This window comes from Oryctolagus cuniculus, chromosome 8, assembly GCF_964237555.1.
Source record: "Oryctolagus cuniculus chromosome 8, mOryCun1.1, whole genome shotgun sequence".
In the NCBI taxonomy this organism is placed as follows: Eukaryota; Metazoa; Chordata; class Mammalia; order Lagomorpha; family Leporidae; genus Oryctolagus; species Oryctolagus cuniculus.
Genome location: NC_091439.1, coordinates 108,533,465 through 108,553,547, shown reverse-complemented (window position 1 = coordinate 108,553,547; position 20,083 = coordinate 108,533,465). Strand labels below are relative to the sequence as shown.

The 20,083-nt window shown below is 45.3% G+C and overlaps 1 protein-coding gene across 8 annotated transcripts in view; it reads left to right on the top strand.

The window, feature by feature from the left end:
- CEP135 (centrosomal protein 135) overlaps positions 1-20,083 on the top strand; it is a 79,798-nt gene that overhangs the window by 16,320 nt on the left and 43,395 nt on the right. For all 8 annotated transcript variants that reach the window (XR_011378472.1, XM_051820255.2, XM_070048092.1 and 5 more), the window contains 6 exons: positions 424-639; positions 6,640-6,705; positions 8,231-8,369; positions 11,762-11,985; positions 17,783-17,935; positions 19,101-19,253. Coding sequence is in view for 7 of the 8 variants with exons in the window: in XM_051820255.2 (XP_051676215.2) it covers positions 424-639; positions 6,640-6,705; positions 8,231-8,369; positions 11,762-11,985; positions 17,783-17,935; positions 19,101-19,253 (951 nt within the window). In the remaining variant the exon portion in view is untranslated. The remainder of the gene's footprint in view (positions 1-423; positions 640-6,639; positions 6,706-8,230; positions 8,370-11,761; positions 11,986-17,782; positions 17,936-19,100; positions 19,254-20,083) is intronic.

Genomic DNA, 20,083 nt, shown 5'->3' with positions numbered 1-20,083 from the left:
CCATGTGAGAGGCCTGGAAGAAGCTCTTGGTTTCTGGCATCAGCCTGGCCCAGCCCCAGCTCTTGTGGCCATCTGGGGAGTGAACCAATAGATGGAAGATCTCACTTTCTTTGTTTCTTCCTTTGTATCTGTAACTCTAACTTTCAAATAAATAAATAAATCTTTTTTAAAAAAAGGTTATTTGAGAGAGAGAGAGCTTCCATGCTCTGGTTCATTCCTCAAATGCCCGCCTGTGAGAGCAGAAGCCTGGATCAGAAGCAGGGAGCTCAATCCAGGTGCCCCACCTGGGAGGCAGGGACTGAATGACTTGAGCCATCACTGCTGACTCCTCTCAGTATCTTTTAGAAATAGTCTTCTGTATGGTGATTTTGAAAGCTCAGGGTAGCTCTCTAACTCGTGTTATGCATTGTGAACTGCATTTAGGTTGACTTTCTTCAGCAAGCTAATAAGGACCTGGAGAAGCACATCCGAGAGCTTATGGAAACCAAGGAAACAGTGACAACTGAGGTTGTTAACTTAAGTAACAAGAATGAGAAACTCTGCCGAGAGCTAACTGAAATAGACCAGTTAGCACAGCAGTTGGAGCGACATAAAGAAGAAGTGCTTGAGACCGCTGATAAAGAACTCGGCGAAGCAAAGGTAACAGGCCTGGGTTGTGGGAGCGATCCCCAGTACGCATGCGTAGGCCTTTGGTTTATCTTGTGTTTCTGGTTTTTGTTTTGGTCATCCAGGGTTTCTGAAGTGTGGTTTCTCTCCACCAGGTCACTGTGCTCATTCTAGTTGAGAGGCTTTCCCAGAGCACTCCTGTACATAGCATAGATCTCCAAATCGTCCCTGTTTTCCTCTGCCCTTTATCTCTGCATTGTGAGACTTTGAGAGGTTTGTTCTTTCTGCCCTCTTTTGGTCAAGAACCCTTTAAAAGCATCTTTAAAACTGTGTTATTGGGGTCGGCGCTGTGGCGTAGCGGGTAAAGCCTCTGCATGCGATGCCGGCATTCCATATGGGCACTGTTCTAGTCCCAGCTGCTCCTCTTCTGATCCAGCTCTCTGCTGTGGCCTGGGAAAGCAGTAGAAGATGGCCCAAGTCCTTGGGTCCTGCACCCACGTGGGAGACCTGGAAGAAGCTCCTGGCTCCTGGCTTTGGGATCAGCGCAGCTCCGGCTATTGCAGCTATTTAGGGAGTGAACCAGCAGAGGGAAGACCTCTCTCTCTCTGCCTCTCCTTCTCTCTCTCTGTCTTTCAAATAAATAAATACATCTTTAAAAAACAAAACAAAGCAAAAAAAAAAAAAAAAACCCTGTTTTTCCTTGCACATATTTAAGTTGGTAGGAAATATTTTTCATATTTAAGTAGATGGCAAAGAATAAATATTGATCTCTTTAAACTGTCTCATTGTTCTTTTTAATTTATTTGAAAGGCAGAGCTACAGAGAGGCAGAGGCAGCAAGAGAGAGAGAGGTCTTCCATATGCTGGTTCACTCCCCAAATGGCTGAGGCTGCAATGGCTGGAGCTGAGCGTATCCAAAGTCGGGAGCCATGAGCTTCCTCCAGGTCTCCCACGTGGAAGCAGGGGCCTGAGGACTTGGGCCATCTTCCACTGCTTTCCCAGGCCATAGCAGAGAGCTGGATTGGAAGATAGCAGTCAGGACTAGAACTGGCATCCATATGGGATGCCAGCACTTCAGGCCAAGACTTTAACCCGCTACCCACAGTGCCAGCCCCTCATTGTTCTTTTAAATTTAACCAATGAGAAGTTAAGTGGCCCTTTCTCCTTGAAATCTTCAAAATTTTATCCTATGGTTGAATATGCGTTTGTTTGTTTGTTTTTTTAAAGATTTACTTATTCATTTGAAAGAGTTACAGAGAGAGAGGCAGAGAGAGAGAGAGAGAGAGAGGTCTTCCATCTGCTGGTTCACTCCCCAGTTGGCCACAGCAACTGGAGCTGTGCCGATCTGAAGCCAGGAGCCAGCAGTTTCTTCTGGGTCTCTCATGCGGGTACAGGGACCCAAGGACTTGGGCCATCTTCTTTTGCTTTCCCAGGCCACAGCAGAGAGCTGGATAGGAAGTAGAGCAGCTGGGAATTGAACTGGCACCCATATGGGATGCTGGCACTGCAGGCGGTGGCCCCACCTGCTACGCCACAATGCTGAACCCACTTGAACATTTTTTATGGTCACTGTATGGTACATCTCTATAATGAAAGTGTATGAGTTGAATTTTTTATTTTGAAAGATTTCCTATTTCAAAGTGTTAACATTTTCCTCTAAAACAGCATTTTCCTTACAACTGTTAGTAATCAGTTGTTCAAGGTAACAAATATAAATATTGATAAATACTAAAAATAAAATTTTATTGGAAAAAGATTTATAAATGTAAAGCAAGAAAATAGTATCCTATTTAAAACTATCTTCCAGCTCCACCATTTCAGATTCTCTCTTTATCCATTGCCCTGTTTTTGTTTTGTTTTAAAGATTTATTTATTTGTTTGGAAGGCAGAGTTGCACAGAGTCAGAGGCAGAGAGGTCTTTCATTCACTGGTTCACTCCCCAAATAGCTGTAATGGCCGGAGCTCTGCAGATCTAAAGCCAGGAGCCAGTAGCCTAGAGCTTCTTCCAGGTCTCCCACGTGGGTATAGGGGCCCAAGCACTTGGACCATCTTTTACTGCATTCCCAAGCTGCTGCAGAGAGCTGGATGGGAATTGGAGCAGCAGGGACTCGAACCGGCACCCACATGGGATACTGGCACTGCAGGCAGCGGCTTTACCGGCTATGCCATAGTGCTGACCCCCCCAAGTATTCTTTATGGTGCCATTGTGGGTGGCATGAGTGAGATGTATGAGGGCACTTCAAAAAGTTCATAGAAAATAGAGCTCAACGGTACGCACTTCCGTTGAATGTTTTAAAGCTCCCTGTTACGTTTGCCTTGCTCTGGAGAAATGAGCGGAAGGCAGCTGTGAACGGAAGGGTGGGATAGAGAACTCACATGAAACCCAGACCACAGACATGGTCTCAGCAGGGTCATGTTTAAGGAGCGCTGCAACTGAAAATTAAGGATCCAGCTGTCGATGCTTAAAACTAGGTGCATAGCATAGTTTTACATAATACTTGGGGAGTCTTCATGTCATCCCTGGAGTAGGGAGAACCCAGTCTGAAGACCACTGTTCTGTGCCACTGAATTGATTCTATATAGTAGTTTCCTCTAATGGGGGAAATAACACAGAAGCTATCTCAGTATACTAATTAAAAAGCAAATGTGGAAAGCCCACAGCAAGCATCATACGCAGTGGTGATGGACTGAACTAGCTTTTCTCTAGCGTCAGGAACAAGGTAAGAATGCCCAGTCTCATCACTTCTATGTAGCATAACACTGGGCATCCTAGCAAGAGCAGTTAGGCAAGAAAAGGAAATAAATGGCCTACAAATTGCAAAGAAGGAGTGAAATTATCCCTGTTCACAGATAACATGATCTTATATGTAGCAGACCCTAGAGACTGCCCTTAGAAACAGAACTAATAAATGAATTCAGCAAAATTTTAGGATATAAAATCACACAAAATTCAGGTATGTTTCTGTACACTAATAATGAATAGTCAAAAAGGTAATTAATAGAATAATTCCACTTATATTAACCATCCAAAATAATAAAATAATTAATAAACCAGTACAACAATAAAAACTCATACACTTGAAAATACTATGTGTAAAACACTGCTGAACAAAGCTAAAAAAAACCACAGATAAATGGACAGACATACGTATTCATGGATTGGAAGACTCAATATTAAAATGTCTATACCACCCAAAACGATGACAGATTCAGTGCAACCTGTGTCAAAATCCCAAAGGCATTTTTTCTTTTCTTTTCTTTTTTTTTTTCTTTTTACAAGCAGAGTGGACAGTGAGAGAGAGAGAGAGAGAGAAAGGTCTTCCTTTTGCCGTTGGTTCACCCTCCAATGGCTGCTGCGGCCCGCACGCTGCGGACGGCGCACCGAGCTGACCCAAAGTCAGGAGTCAGGTGCTTCTCCTGGTCTCCCATGGGGTGCAGAGCCCAAGTGCTTGGGCCATCCTCCACTGTACTCCCTGGCCACAGCAGAGAGCTGGCCTGGAAGAGGGGCAACCGGGACGGAATCCGGCGCCCCGACCGGGACTAGAACCCGGTGTGCTGGCGCTGCAAGGCGGAGGATTAGCCTAGTAAGCTACGGCGCCGGCCCAAAGGCATTTTTTGCAGAAATAAGAAAAAATACTAAAGTTCATGTGGAATCTCAAGGGACAGTCAAATCAATTTTGCAAAAGGGGATAATTAGTGATTTTTATTTCTGCTCCTTTAGTTGTGGTTTCATTGTAACCCTCTTGCACCTCCTCTCTTTGGCATGTTCCGTGCACTTGCACGTAGCATACTGAACACGGCTTCTCTCGTCTCATTCACGTAGCATACTGAACACGGCTTCTCTCGTCGCATTCACGTAGCATACCGAACACGGCTTCTCACGTCTCATTCACGTAGCATACCGAACACGGCTTCTCTCGTCTCATTCACGTAGCATACCGAACACGGCTTCTCTCGTCGCGTTCACGTAGCATACCGAACACGGCTTCTCTCGTCGCGTTCACGTAGCATACCGAACACGGCTTCTCTCGTCGCGTTCACGTAGCATACCGAACACGGCTTCTCTCGTCTCATTCACGTAGCATACCGAACACGGCTTCTCACGTCTCATTCACGTAGCATACCGAACACGGCTTCTCTCGTCTCGTTCACGTAGCATACCGAACACGGCTTCTCTCGTCGCGTTCACGTAGCATACCGAACACGGCTTCTCTCGTCTCATTCACGTAGCATACCGAACACGGCTTCTCTCGTCTCATTCACGTAGCATACCGAACACGGCTTCTCACGTCTCGTTCACGTAGCATACCGAACACGGCTTCTCACGTCTCGTTCACGTAGCATACCGAACACGGCTTCTCTCGTCGCGTTCACGTAGCATACCGAACACGGCTTCTCTCGTCGCGTTCACGTAGCATACCGAACACGGCTTCTCACGTCTCGTTCACGTAGCATACCGAACACGGCTTCTCTCGTCTCATTCACGTAGCATACCGAACACGGCTTCTCTCGTCGCATTCACGTAGCATACCGAACACGGCTTCTCTCGTCGCGTTCACGTAGCATACCGAACACGGCTTCTCTCGTCGCGTTCACGTAGCATACCGAACACGGCTTCTCACGTCTCGTTCACGTAGCATACCGAACACGGCTTCTCTCGTCTCATTCACGTAGCATACCGAACACGGCTTCTCTCGTCTCATTCACGTAGCATACCGAACACGGCTTCTCTCGTCTCATTCACGTAGCATACCGAACACGGCTTCTCTCGTCTCATTCACGTAGCATACCGAACACGGCTTCTCTCGTCGCGTTCACGTAGCATACCGAACACGGCTTCTCTCGTCTCATTCACGTAGCATACCGAACACGGCTTCTCACGTCTCGTTCACGTAGCATACCGAACACGGCTTCTCTCGTCGCGTTCACGTAGCATACCGAACACGGCTTCTCTCGTCTCATTCACGTAGCATACCGAACACGGCTTCTCTCGTCTCATTCACGTAGCATACCGAACACGGCTTCTCTCGTCGCGTTCACGTAGCATACCGAACACGGCTTCTCTCGTCTCATTCACGTAGCATACCGAACACGGCTTCTCTCGTCTCATTCACGTAGCATACCGAACACGGCTTCTCTCGTCTCATTCACGTAGCATACCGAACACGGCTTCTCATGTCTCGTTCACGTAGCATACCGAACACGGCTTCTCTCGTCGCATTCACGTAGCATACCGAACACGGCTTCTCACGTCTCGTTCACGTAGCATACCGAACACGGCTTCTCTCGTCTCGTTCACGTAGCATACCGAACACGGCTTCTCTCGTCTCGTTCACGTAGCATACCGAACACGGCTTCTCTCGTCTCGTTCACGTAGCATACCGAACACGGCTTCTCTCGTCGCATTCACGTAGCATACCGAACACGGCTTCTCTCGTCTCATTCACGTAGCATACCGAACACGGCTTCTCTCGTCTCATTCACGTAGCATGTTGAACACAGCTTCTCACGTCTCATTCACGTAGCATGTTGAACACAGCTTCTCACGTCTCATTCACGTAGCATGTTGAACACAGCTTCTCATGTTCCATTGGCAGTGCTCAGAAATGACAGCTTGGCCCAGTACGATACTCCAGATGGGTCATGTTTTACTCTTGGCCTTCTGCTCAGCTGTGGCACAGAGAATCCAGATTGGTAAGAGTTAGGGAGAGAGCAGATAGGTTAGGAGCATCAGGAAGTGATGGCGCTGTGAGATATACCCTGAAAACAAAGTGACCAGTGTACAGCCCAAGTGCCCCTTTTTCAGATACTGCATGTGGGTCTCTGAAAGCATTTCAGATTTCAGAGATGGACAGGAAGTCTCAGCTTTGCCTCCTCTTCATACAAACTGAGTGCTGAGCTGGAGCCTCAGATCTCTCTAAAGAGAGGGAACATGAAGCGCTCCAAAAATTGCTTGCTCTTGTTTGCATTGTGCCTTACTGATAAGTTAAAGTTGGACTTTTCAGTGTTCACCAAATAGACTTTGTATTCCTAGCAAGAGATTCAAAGAAATCTCTCTGAAATGCGGACTCTTGAAGAAACAATGGCAAAACTTCAACTGGTAAGTTGATGTCATTTTTTATTTACAATTTTAGAAAGGAAATTTTTATGCTATACTTTACATATACATTGTCTTTACTGAGATAAAATGTGTCTCTCATACTACTCTTAAATGTACACTCCATTAGTTTGAGTGGTGTAGCCATCACTGCAGCCTAACCCCAGAACATTTTCATCACTCCAGAGAAACCTTGGACCCGCTAGTGGTCGCTCCTCATTCCCTTCTGCTCAGCCCCTGACGACCACGGACCTATTTTTCTTCCGCAGATTCACCTGTTCTGGCCCTTCCATACAAATAGTCATGTAGTGTTTGGTCTTACGTGCCTGGCTTCTTAGCAGTGCTTTCAGGGTTCATGTGTATCAGCATGCAGTGGCACTTTTTTCCCTTTTTATGGCAGAGTAGTATTCTACCATATGTGTGTATGATTTTGTATTTTGTGGTAATTTCATTAGAATTCGCCCATGGGGCTGATAAATCTGAAGCAGATGTTTTCACTAGAGGTAAGCTCCGCGAGGACAGGGGTTTGCAGTGTGCTCACGCAGTACAGTGCCGAATGGGATGCATGCTGCTTGTCTCAGAGCCGTGACCGAGGTCACAGGAAGATGGGGCAGTAGTTACTTTGTGACCTTCCAGATTTTTTCCACTGGTGCTGTTTTTTAAGTGCTATATTTTTATTATTATTTTTCAGAGAATAACGATGGTCTTAGTAGCAAATGTATATTTTTAAAAGCTATTTGTTGATTTGGGTGAAAAGCAGAGTTACCCAGAGAGAGGGAGAAACACGGAGACAGCGAGATCTTCCATCCGCTGGTTTGTTCCCCAAATGCTGCAACAGCCAGGCCTAGGGCAGACTGAAGCCAGGAGCCTGGAACTTCATCTGGGTGTCCTACGTGGGTGGCAGGGACCCAAGGCACTTTGACTGTCTTCTACCATTTTCCCAGGCCCATTAGCTAAGAATTGGATCAGAAGTGGAACTTTGAGGATTCGAACCAGCACTCATATGGGATGCTGGTGTCACAGGCAGCGGCTTAACCCACTGCACCACACTGCCAGGCCCAGCACGTGTTTACTAAGCATGTCCCATCCTGGACGCCGTACAAAGCGTGTTGCCTCCAGAAGGTCTTCCTCCCAGTGCTCCTCAGTGCCCTGTGGTGCAGAAGAGGCTGAGAGGATAACCAGTGCAGTGATGACTGCTCTGCTGTGTGTTAGTGCTGGGACAGGGCATCTGACTGCTGCACTCTAAAACAGGCAGGCAGAGCAGTCCTCAGGCATTCAGGGAAGAGGTAGAGCCTTACCATCCACAAAGGAGCATTGTTGGTATTGGGTTTTATGGCGCTTTTAGCCACAATTGGTAATTAATTTTGGTTAAGACCGTATATCTGACTAATTAAAAGTAAGTATACATACACATACATAAATGTATGTGAAGTAACATTATATAATCTTATTTATGAAAATACATATTTTATGTGCTATATTTTTATAAGGTTGTTAGAAATCTTAATTATGGCATTCACATTTGCAGGAATTAAACTTATGCCATAAAGAAAAGGAGAGACTGAGTGATGAACTGCTTCTTAAGTCAGACCTGGAAACTGTCATCCACCAACTTGAACAAGAGAAACAGAGACTCAGCAAAAAAGTTGAGAGTTTTGCAGTTACAGGTAAAATGTTGACAACTTCAAATGTGATCACGATTTTCTTAAATTTTTTTAAAGATTTATTTATTTATTTGAAAGTCAGAGTTACACAGAGAGAAGGAAATGCAATGCAGAGAGAGAGAGAGAGACAGAGAGAGATCTTCTATCCGCTGGTTCACTCCCCATTTGACCACAACGGCCAGAGCTGCGCTGATCCAAAACCAAGAGCTTCTTCCGGGTCTCCCACGTGGGTGCAGGGGCCCAAGGACCTGGGCCATCTTCTGCTTCCCCAGGCCACAGCAGAGAGCTGGATCAGCAGTGCAGCGGCTGGGACTCATGTGGGATGCCAGCACTGCAGGCGTCGGCTTTACCCGCTACACCACAGCGCTGGCCCCTGTGATTTCCTCTTGATCAATTCTTTTTATTAGTTGGTTTTTCATTTAACTCAATCTGTCCGTGTTGAGTGCTTTCTGTAAATAGGAACCGTATTAGATATTTTAGATAAGAAGAACTCTGTCTTCCTCAAGGACATTAAGAATTCTTTAGAGAGCAGGTGTTTTTAGCCTGGTGGTTGAAATGCCTGTATCTGACATCAGAACACCTGGATTTAATACCTGGCTTCTTCCAGTGCAGACCCTGGGAGGCCACAGGGAAGACTTAGGTAACTGGGTTCCTGCCACCCAGGTGAGAAACTTAGGTTGAGTTCCTGGTCCCCAGCATTGGCCATTGCAGACACTGGGGAGTGAACTGATGGCTGGGAGCTCTCTTTGTCTCTCTGCCTCTGAAAGCAATAAATTAAAAAAAAAAAAAAAAATTGGGGCTGGCGCTGTGGCATAGTAGGTAAAGTCACTGCCTACAGTGCTGGCATCCCATATGGGCACCGGTTCAGGTCCTGGCTGCTCCACTTCTGATCCAGCTCTCTGCTATGGTCTGGGAAAGCAATAAAAGATGGCCCAAGTCCTTGGGTCCCTGCACACATGTGGGAGACCCAGAAGAAGCTCCTGGCTTTGAATTGGCACAGCTCTGGCTGTTACAGCCAATTGGAGAGTGAACCAGCGGATGGAAGACCTCTCTCTCTCTCTCTCTCTGCCTCTCCTTCTCTCTGTGTGTAGCTTTGACTTTCAAACAAATAAATATCTTTTTAAAAAATTAAAGATTTATTTTATTTGTTTGAAAGGCAGAGTTACAAAAAGAGAGGGATTTTCCATCCACTGGGTCACTCCCCAGATGGCCGCAACGGTCAGGAGCCAGGAGGTTCATCTGGGTCTCCCACGTGGGAGTAGGGGTCAAAGCTCCTAGACCATCCTCTGCTGCTTTTCCAGGCATATTAGCAGGAAACTGGATTGGAAGTGGAACAGCCAGGATTTGAACAGTCACCCATATTGGATGCCAGTGTTGCAGGCGGCAGCTTTACCCACTATAACACAATGCTGGCCCCATAAAAATTCTTTTTAAAAAAGAATTTATATTTTGATTAGTTGATATAGGGAACTTCCTGTGCTTGAATATTTTGCAATAGAAGAAAATTCTTCCTTGAGACAGACTGATAATAGTATTAATAAATATTCAGAAGACCGTTTTCAAATAGTAGAAAACTGAAGTGTAGAATTCTTTTGAGGCAGTGCAGTTTTTTTTGACAGGCAGAGTGGACAGTGAGAGAGAGAGACAGAGAGAAAGGTCTTCCTTTGCTGTTGGTTCACCCTCCAATTGCCGCCGCGGCCGGCGCACCGCACTGATCCGATGGCAGGAGCCAAGTACTTATCCTGGTCTCCCATGGGGTGCAGGGCCCAAGTGCTTGGGCCATCCTCCACTGTACTTCCTGGCCACAGCAGAGAGCTGGCCTGGAAGAGGGGCAACTGGGACAGAACCAGCGCCCCAACCGGGACTAGAACCCGGTGTGCCGGCGCCACAAGGCGGAGGATTAGCCTAGTGAGCCGCGGCGCCGGCTGAGTTGTAGCATCTTAAAATCCGTCCTTGTTACCTCTTGCTGCCTCTTGGCTCCTCAGTTGCCGCCGGTTGGCTTCAGTCCCCACCTCACCAAGACCACAGCTCCTGGGAAGGTCCTCTCTCACCTCCATATGCTAAGTGTGGTGGATACTTTTTTTCATTAGCTTACTTGATTTCTTAGCCTTCGACACAATTGTCCCTTCGTTCCCACTCTCCTACTTTCTTTTTTTACTTTTTAAGATTTATTTTTTATTTATTTGAAAGGAAGAGTTAGGGAGAGAGACTCGCCCCGGACTGGACCAGGCTGAAATCAGGAGCCACCTCTGTCTTCCTGGAGGGTGGCAGGCTTTCCCGTGCATGTTAGCAGCGAGCTGGATTGGAAGTGGCGGCCAGGACTCAAACCGGCATCAATACAGGATGCTGGCGTTGCAGGCAGCAGGTTAACCTGCTGCGCCACAGTGCCAGCCCTGCCTGCTCACTCCTTAGGACCAGCTCGTCTTTCCCCCTCCAGTTTGCATTGTGTGTTGTCCTTTTGTAGCTTTCCTCCTACTTCCATTGGGATTTTTGCTTGATGGTGGCTGTTTTTCACACTGGAATCCTTAGCCAGTGCTTGGCATACAGTAAAAAACTTAGTCCGTATCTGCTGAATGAAAGGAGATGGGAGTGAATCAGGTACATCACGGAAATCATCCCGTGCCTCGGAGTGGGATCACTCATGAAAAGGTGCTTTCTGTGGTAGAAGAAAGACTTGAGGGGCCGGCGCCGTGGCGCACTAGGCTAATCCTCTTCCTGTGGCGCCGGCATCCCATATGGGCGCCGGTTCTGATCCCAGTTGCTCCTCTTCCAGTCCAGCTCTCTGCTGTGGCCCAGGATTGCAGTGGAGGATGGCCCAAGTGCTTGGACCCTGCACCCACATGGGAGACCGGGAGGAGGCACCTGGCTCCTGGCTTTGGATTGGCACAGCTCCAGCCGTTGCAGCCACTTGGGGAGTGAACCAACTGGGAAGGGGGACCTCTCTCTCTGTTTGTCTCACTGTCTGTACCTCTGCCTGTCAAATAAATAAATAAATCTTTTAAAAAAAGATTTATTCTAAAAAAAAAACTTGAGTTGTTTTGATCTCTGTATGTGTGGATACCCTATTCAAGCTTAATGTTTAAGCTGTGCGTATTATAATTATGGAGATATTTTGTTTTAGTGTTTTTTGCTGTCCCTAGGAAGTGCTGTGTGCAAATTTATCTCATTGTTCTCTAGCACTTTAGGTAGACATTGACTTATCAAACATTCAAATGTTTAATTTTTGCTTTCGATTTTTTTTTTTCTCTTTGCATCTCAGTTTTTAGCTCTTTACTGTGTCTGGCACAGGTGATTCACAGAACAATTCATGATTTCTAGAAATCTTTATTTTTAAAATGCATTTGATTAACATTATACATGCAACATTGTTTAAATTTACCCACTTTAATTTACAGAAAGAGAACTTACTTTGGAAGTTGAGAGAATGAGGCTAGAACATGGAATAAAACGCAGAGACAGATCACCTTCTCGTTTAGATACATTTCTCAAAGGTATAGAAGAAGAACGAGATTATTATAAGAAAGAACTAGAAAGACTCCAGCATTTAATACAGCGAAGATCTTGTTCTACAAATTACTGTGCTCGTGAAAAAATCCCAATATTTAAAACACAAGAAAAAGTAAGTATTGCTTTGGAAAAGCAATTAATAAGGCAAGAGAGTATTTATGAATAAGCCTTTCTGATTTATTATTGTATTAAGTGTAATTCATTCTTGCTTTTAAAAGGTTTTAGTTTTTGTCTTGTTCCTTGGCTTGTGCTGTATGAGTTAGGAAAACTTCCTTGGAACAAGGTGTACCATGCTGATTCCTGGAAGTGAAGGAAGACGGAATTGCCCAGTCATAGGGGAAGTGCTGGGTCGTCTGGGCTTCCAGGACCTGAACCAGGGATGCCTGCCACTGGACATGCCTTGTCTTTGTAGCGTCTGCTTTCTGTAGAAGCTGCATTTCCTGTCCTGTGGCGGAAGGACTTTGTCCACCTGGCAGGCACATGGCTTCAGGTCACTGCCAGCATTGGATCAGTCAGGAAGGCGCATTCTGTCCTGGCCACGCTTCTTCTGTTAACCCTGCACGGGAGATGGGTAGAAATTGGAAGTGGGGGCTGGGCGGATTGTCCACTGTGACCGCATTTGCAAGGTGCTCATGTAAAGGTGTTCCTGTTATGTGTAATGTTGTGATTGGGTCTTCTGTTGCGGGTGTTATTTCAAGTCGACCATGATTTGTAAGATAAAAATCATGTGTCTCTGTTTTAGATCTTAATTATTTGCGGTGTTTTATGAATATCATTTGAATGCTTCAGTTTTTTTTCTGTTTTTTAAGCTGTGGAGCTGTAGGCACCCTGAAGGCTCATCTGACCCTATCATTATCTACACACTAGTTAAAATGGGGGGGATTGGAGGGAGGAGTCACTCACACTCAGAACGTGTGATTTCACGCTCGAGGGAATTTAGCGGTTTGATTGTTCCCCTCCCCCCACCCACGAAGATCCTATGTCCATTGTCCAAACAGATTTGAGTCTTTAGATTGGATTTTGTTTTTTAACCAGTTGGCTGATGGCCAGATTTGGATTTCTAGTTGTCAGCTATAATGCTGTGCTGTGTTACCTACTACAAGCTAAGTGAATTGGTGGGGACACACAGTGCAAGGTAATTTCTGTTACTGAGCTGTTTGAGTTCCACATATACTCAGAACTCAGGAAAAATAAACCACAGAATTAATCGCTTTCATCGTGTGGAAGAATCTTTCACAAGATGGTTCATGAATGTAATAGCACTGAGAAGATAACCCTCAAAAGTTAACTGAAATCTTTGATTCAGTTGCTTGGTATGGATTCATTAAGGGAAGATGAATGGGAGATATTGGTTAGGTACTAGTGAAATTCAGAGATGTTCCTCCTTTTTACTTACTTCCCTGAACTGTTATCATGTTACCTGGCACAACGATGAATCTGTTTTCCAGGGTTCAGAAAGTCAGGCTGTTCAGAGCATTTTAGAGTCCCAGTGATAGCTGGCAGTCAGGGCGGGGTGAGGGTGGTGGAGACCGTGAGTGACCGGAGTGACCGGTGAATGGGTGGTATAAGATGGCTGTGTGTTATTCTTAAGTGTTGAAATTTAACTGAAATGTGATCCCTGTTAAACATAAGAGTAGGAATAAGAGAGGGAAGAGATATATAATTTGGGACATGCTCAAGCTGACTTGCCCCAAATGGTAGAGTTAGAAACATACCAGGGGACTCCAATTTAATCCCATCAAGGTGGCATGTACCAATGCCATCTCACTAGTCCAAGTGATCAATTTCAGTTCACAATTGATCATAATGAAAGGACTAAGAGTCAAAGGGAGCACATAAGCAAGTCTAGTACCTGCTAACACTAACCGATAGAATAAATAAAGGGGAGAGTGGTCCAACATGGGAAGTGAGATACTCAGCAGACTCCTAGAATGGCAGATGTCCTGAATGGCACTCTGGCCTCAGAATCAGCCCTAAAGGCATTCGGATCTGGCTGAAAAGCCCATGAGAGTATTTCAGGCATGGAAAGCCAAGACACTCTGGCAAAAGATCTCTGTGAGTGAGATCTCAGTGGAAAGAACAGGTCTTCAAAGAAGGAGGTACCTTTCTCTGAAGGGAGGAGAGAACCTCCACTTTGACTATGACCTTGTCTAAACAAGATAAGAGTCGGAGAACTCGGGGGGCTTCCATAGCCTTGGAAACTCATGACTGGAGCATAGGGGGATTGCTGATGCCATAGACAGGAGTGTCAATTGGTAAAGTCAACAACAGGAGTCACTGTGCACTTACTCCTCATGTAGGATCTCTGTCCTTAATGTGCTGTGCATTGAGATTTAATGCTATAACGAGTACTCAAACAATATATTTCACTTTGTGTTTCTATGGGTGTGCAATCTGTTGAAATCTTTACTTAATGCATACTAAACTGATCCTCTGAAAAAAAAAAAAAAAGAAAAGAAACTATCAACTCCCAACTTGACTCTCACTGGGATTAAACATGACAATAGGTCTGATCTGATTTCATCATCATTAAAAAAAAAATCATCCATTATTTTTCACTTTATGTTTCTGTGTGGGAGCAAACTGTTGAAATCCTTACTTAATGTATACTAAGCTGATCTTCTGTATATTAAGATAATTGAAAATGAATCTTGATGTGAATGGAAGGGGAGAGGGAGTGGGAAAGGGGAGGGTTGTGGGTGGGAGGGACGGTATGTGGGGGAAGCCATAGTAATCCATTATTCGTACTTTGGAAACTTATATTCATTAAATAAAAGTTAAAAAAAAAAAAAAGGAGAGAAAAAAAAAAAAAGATGGCTGTGTGTGCTGGGCGCCTTCTCACTTAGGAGGAGACACTTTCAACATGTTTGGAAACACTTTTTTGGCAAACCTCTCAAAAACTGGTTTGGTATAAAAACCAGTTGGGTATTCTTTTTAACAAACTCTTAGGCATAGTTCCTTGAAATTGTAATGACTCTAAAAGAAATACACCTTGCCATTCTAAACATCAACAGTTTTTTTAAAAAGATTTATTTATTTATTTATTTGAAAGTCAGATTTACACAGAGAGAGGAGAGGCAGAGGGAGAGAGAGAGAGAGGTCTTCTATCCAATGGTTCACTCTCCAATTGGCCACAACGACTGGAGCTGTGCCGGTCCAAAGCCAGGAGCCAAGAGCTTCTTCCAAGTCTCCCACATGGGTGCAGGGGCCCAAGCACTTGGGCCATCTTCTGCTTTCCCAGGCCATAGCAGAGAGCTGGATCGGAAGTGGAGCAGCCAGGACTCAAACTGGCGCCTATATGGGATGTATGCGTTTCAGGCCAGGGCATTAACCTGCTGTGCCACAGCGCCGACCCCAACAATTTTCATCAGTAGTACGTTCACTGATTTTCAGGTCTGTGTAGAGAGAGGACTGTCCCCTTTCGCTTTGTACTCACCACTGATTCCCACTGTGGACAAATTCCAGCTCCACTGTCTGGCTTTGTGACCTTAGTGAAATTCTGTAATTTCATGAAGCCCTCGTTTCCTCATTTGTAAAGTGGAGGAAGTAACTACAACCTCTTGCGAAGATTAAATGTGGGCTGGCGCCGCGGCTCACTAGGCTAATCCTCCACCTGCGGCGCCTGCACCCCGGTTCTAGTCCCGGTCGGGGCGCCGGATTCTGTCCCGGTTGCCCCTCTTCCAGGCCAGCTCTCTGCTGTGGCCAGGGAGTGCAGTGGAGGATGGCCCAAGTGCTTGGGCCCTGCACCCCATGGGAGACCAGGAGGAAGCACTTGGTTCCTGGCTTCAGATCGGCACAGCGCTGGCCGTAGTGGCCATTTGGGGGGTGAACCATTGGAAGGAAGGAAGACTTTTCTCTCTGTTTCTCTCTCTCACTGTCTAACTCTGCCTGTCAAAAAAAAAAAAAAAAAAAAAAAAAAAAGGCTACCGATTTCCACTTGCAGTGCAGGACTTCTGAAGGAAGACACTGGGGTGGCATCCAGCCTTTAAATAAAAAAAAAAATTAAAAAAAGATGAAATGTGGTAGTTTGTGGAGGGTTCCAGTGTAATATCTAGCTCCTAGTACATGATTCATTTCCTGATTTTGTCGATTCAGAGTGGGTGAGTTCCCAGCAGAAAGTCCGATTCTATTTGGCAGGGCTGTGTAGAGGGCCTGCAGGGCTGGAGATAGACGCATCTGTTCTTGCAGCCTCAGCACTGTGCGTGTGTGTTCATGTGCCTGCGTGTGTGTAGGGAACAGTGGAGTGGGGAAGAGTAGTTAACAACGAGTACTCATCAACACTGGTACAGAAACCTTACGAGGTCTATTCAGAGTAGAGTCATTACTCTCTGCCTGAGCGGATCAGTCAGTAGAGAAACGTTCAGGAAATGGGTGCATTTTACCAGATATCATGGGAGCCCTCAAAGATACATTGAACAAGACAGACTACTTACTGTGGCCTCGTGGAGCTTAAATTTCAGTGATTCAGACATGCATTAAACATGGGATCATGTAAATAACTTTGTAAGCCCATTTATTATAAACGTTAAAGTACAGGAAAGATTCAGCATGCTATGAGTTTGTGGGAGCAAATTAGATTTGATAGAGAATCTGGAAGGATTCCATGGAGAAAGTGACATTTAAGCTGAGACCTAAATGGTAATGAGAAGAGACTATCAAATCCTGTTCACTGAGTTCTCTTTTTCTAGGATCTGCAGAGACTACGTCCTTTCTGAAAGGCTTTTCCGATTTAGGCGTGATTAATTACAGATAGTCTTCTGTGGTTATTTAAGCCTTGATTAAGCCTCAGAATACTAATTGCTTTTTTCCTGTTAAATGTCTTGTCCTTTAAAGTGTTTAGAGAGCTAAGCTCATCCTTTATGCTTTGATGTTGCTTGAATAATTAACTGTAAGGATAACAATTTGATGTGGTAGGTGAGGAGTACCTCATAGATACATGTCACCTACCAGTTCAGCAACAAATGTATGATGCAGACCAGGGCTGTTTCCAGGGCACCAAAGTAGCAGATTGTCCCCACTTCTCTCAGGGCTTCTGCATTTAGTCCTCAGAGATACCAAATGAAGTCTCCATCTGTCATTGTTTTTTCCCCTCAATGGTGTTGAAGAGAGTGGATCTTTGAAATTGCACCAGACTAGTAGGCATGGTCTTATTTTAGACATGTTGGATGTGGTTACTTGGTCAGTGAACATCCTTCATGGACATTGCCTAGTAGAAATAATTTACATTTTTTTGACTTTGGAGGTAGACCTCACGTAGGTCTAAAACTGGGACAGTTGGGGGTTGGTGTGCCAGGAAAACTGGTGTTAATAAGTTGAAAGAAAACGCTGAGCAATGTGCTAGGCTGTTACATCTGTTTACACTGAGGGAGCAGGCACACACAAACACACACACCCCTGTCCTTCCTGGTCTTTTCTCTGGAGAGGGTTATAAACTAGTGGGTCTCAAACATTAGCGTACATCAGAGTCCTGAAGGGCTTGATAGAAGTGGGCCCTGCCCACAGTTTCTAGTTGAGTGAGGCTAGCGTGGACCCCAGGATTTGCACGTGTAACACGATCTTGGATGCTGCTGATGCCTCTGCACTAAGGGTACACTTTATGTCCCTAGTATGAGCAGCCTCAGAATTGGCAGTTGAAGCATGTCTGATGGCATCTGGTCAAGCAGCATCTGCAGCAGCCACGCCCCTTCCTGGAAGCTGGCAGGCCGGGAAATTTGCCCCAGTACTGGCAGTGCTCTCATCTACTTTCATTGTAGATTAAGAAAAAAAAAAAAAGATTTCCTGAATGACATTAGTGAAACTCGTGTTCTTTTTGTCTGTTAGCATCTCAGTCTCACCGTCAGCATCCTTATGTCAACCATGTGGTGATAATTACAGCACATGATAACTTCTGTTCTTTAATTATATTTCAGGGTGATTACAATTCAGAAATTCATCTGGTCACAAGAGAAAGAGATGAACTTCAGCGTATGCTGGAAAGATTTGAAAAATATATGGAGGATATACAGTCCAATGTTAAATTATTGACGGCGGAAAGAGATAAACTCAGTGTCTTATATAATGAAGTAAGCAGTTTGTTATAATTAAGCTAACATGGTATGGAACCTGCTAACTTTGATGGGACCATAAAATATGGCCCTTGTGATAGTCCTTCACAGTTAGAATCCTAAGTACTAGTAGTTTCTGCCCTCATCCTGTTCTCAAAGCAGAGATTGCTTTTTCCATACTTCTCTTTTCTAGCCCATCTTTGTGTCTGATCAGTATGGGATGGTCTCTTTTCTTCTAGAATTACCTGGATCGGGTCTCAGCCTGATGCCGAGCACACTGCTCCTGGAGACTCAGACATCCCAGCTGTCTCCACCTGGACAGCACCCCCTATTGTGTGTGGCTGTGTTGGTTATTGGAGACTTAGTCTTTGGTTACAAACCAACAAACACACAACCGAGGACAGAGGGAATGGGTACAGCCTGGCCTTGTTAAATAGCTGCAGTTACCGGGGGCAAAGACAGTCTGAGCAGAGCAGAGCATGCTGTCTTCCGCTTCTGGTGTTCCTGTCTCCATGCCCCACAACATCCTGCTGCCACCTGGAGAGGGGACAGGCTGTGCAAAAGGGCCACTTTCAGTTCTTGAACTTTCGGGATTCGGTGGTACCCACCGTGGGATTAATCAGCTTCCCTGGTCAGCTTGGTTGGCTCCTCCTTTTCTGCCGGCTGCCTAGCTCCCAACATTTTATGGCTGTCACCTCATTCAATATTCTTATCTTGGTTTTTTTTTTTTTTTTTTTTTTTTTTCCTTTTTTTAATCCTTTTATTTTGTTGGGATTTGGGAACAAAGGTGGCCTGTGTCCAGTTTTTTGTTTTTTTTTTTAAACTAGGGCCAGTGCTGTGGCATAGTGGGTAAAGCTGCCACCTGCAGTGCCAGCATCCCATATGCCGGCCCAGCTGCTCCACTTCCCATCCAGCTCTGTGCTATGGCCTGGGAAAACAGAAGATGGTCCAAGTGCTTTGGCCCTGCACCCGTGTGGGAAACCAGGAGAAGCTCCTGGCTTTAGATTGGCTCAGCTCTGGCCGTCGCAGCCAACTGGGGAGTGAACCAGCGGATAGAAGACCTCTCTCTGCCTCTGCCTCTCTGTAACTCTGCCTTTCAAATATATAAATAAATAAATGATATTTTAAAAAAATCTAGAAGGGTATCCAAAGTGCCTGTTACTTCTGTCTTTTATTCTTCAAGGCTCAGGAAGAATTGTCTGCGCTTAGACGAGACTCCACCCAAACCACAGTCTCCAACAATATTGTTAGTCTAATGGAAAAGGAAAAAGAACTTGCGTTATCTGACCTAAGAAGAGTTATGGCAGAAAAGGAGACTTTGAGAGAAAAATTAAATGTAAGTAAAAAGGTTGGCCGTTTTGAGAGGTAATTTCTTGGGAAGCAGGGTCTGTGAGTCTGTTCTCCATGAGTTAGTGTTGCGGGGGTACAGCTGGAATGGGGATTGCCAGCAGTAGACCTGGGCCAGCCTTGGGCTCGGTGTGTGACAAAGAGCTAAGAATGGTTTTTACATTTTTGAAAAAATACCAGGAGAAGAATCATTCTTCATTGTCGATAAAGTGTTGTTGGAATACTGTGCCTATTTGTGTACCGATTGTCAATAGCTTATTTTGTGCCACAGTGGCCAAGCTGAGTGGCCACATCAGAGGGAGGCCCATAGCATCTAGACTACTTACCATCCGGTTCTTCACGGAGAAGCTGCCGACCCTTTTCTCTTTCTAAAAACAACAACGGTATGAGTCCTGTGCCTTCCTAGCGCTCCCCCACTGGAAGTGCGCAGCTCGGCAGTGCGTGATGTCACAGCCATGTCAGCCCTGGAGCACTTTCATCACTTCCTGCTTCTTCCCAGGCCCTCGCTGTAGGCAGCCTTATTTCATTCACTTTTCAGGTTTCCATAGATTTGCCTGGACATTTCCTATAAATTGGATCATTCATTATATGACTTTTATGTCTGGTTGCTCTCGTTAGCATGACGTTTTCAAGGTTGGACCATGAGTAATGCTGCTGGGAACATGTGCATACCACTTTCTATGTGGCTGTTTTCATCTCCCTCGAGTATTCTTGTGTGCCTAGACTTGTGACACTACAGGACTCCTGCTGAGTCTTTTTTTTTTTTTTAAGATTTATTTATTTGAGAGGCATAATTACAGAGAAAGAGGTCTTCCATCC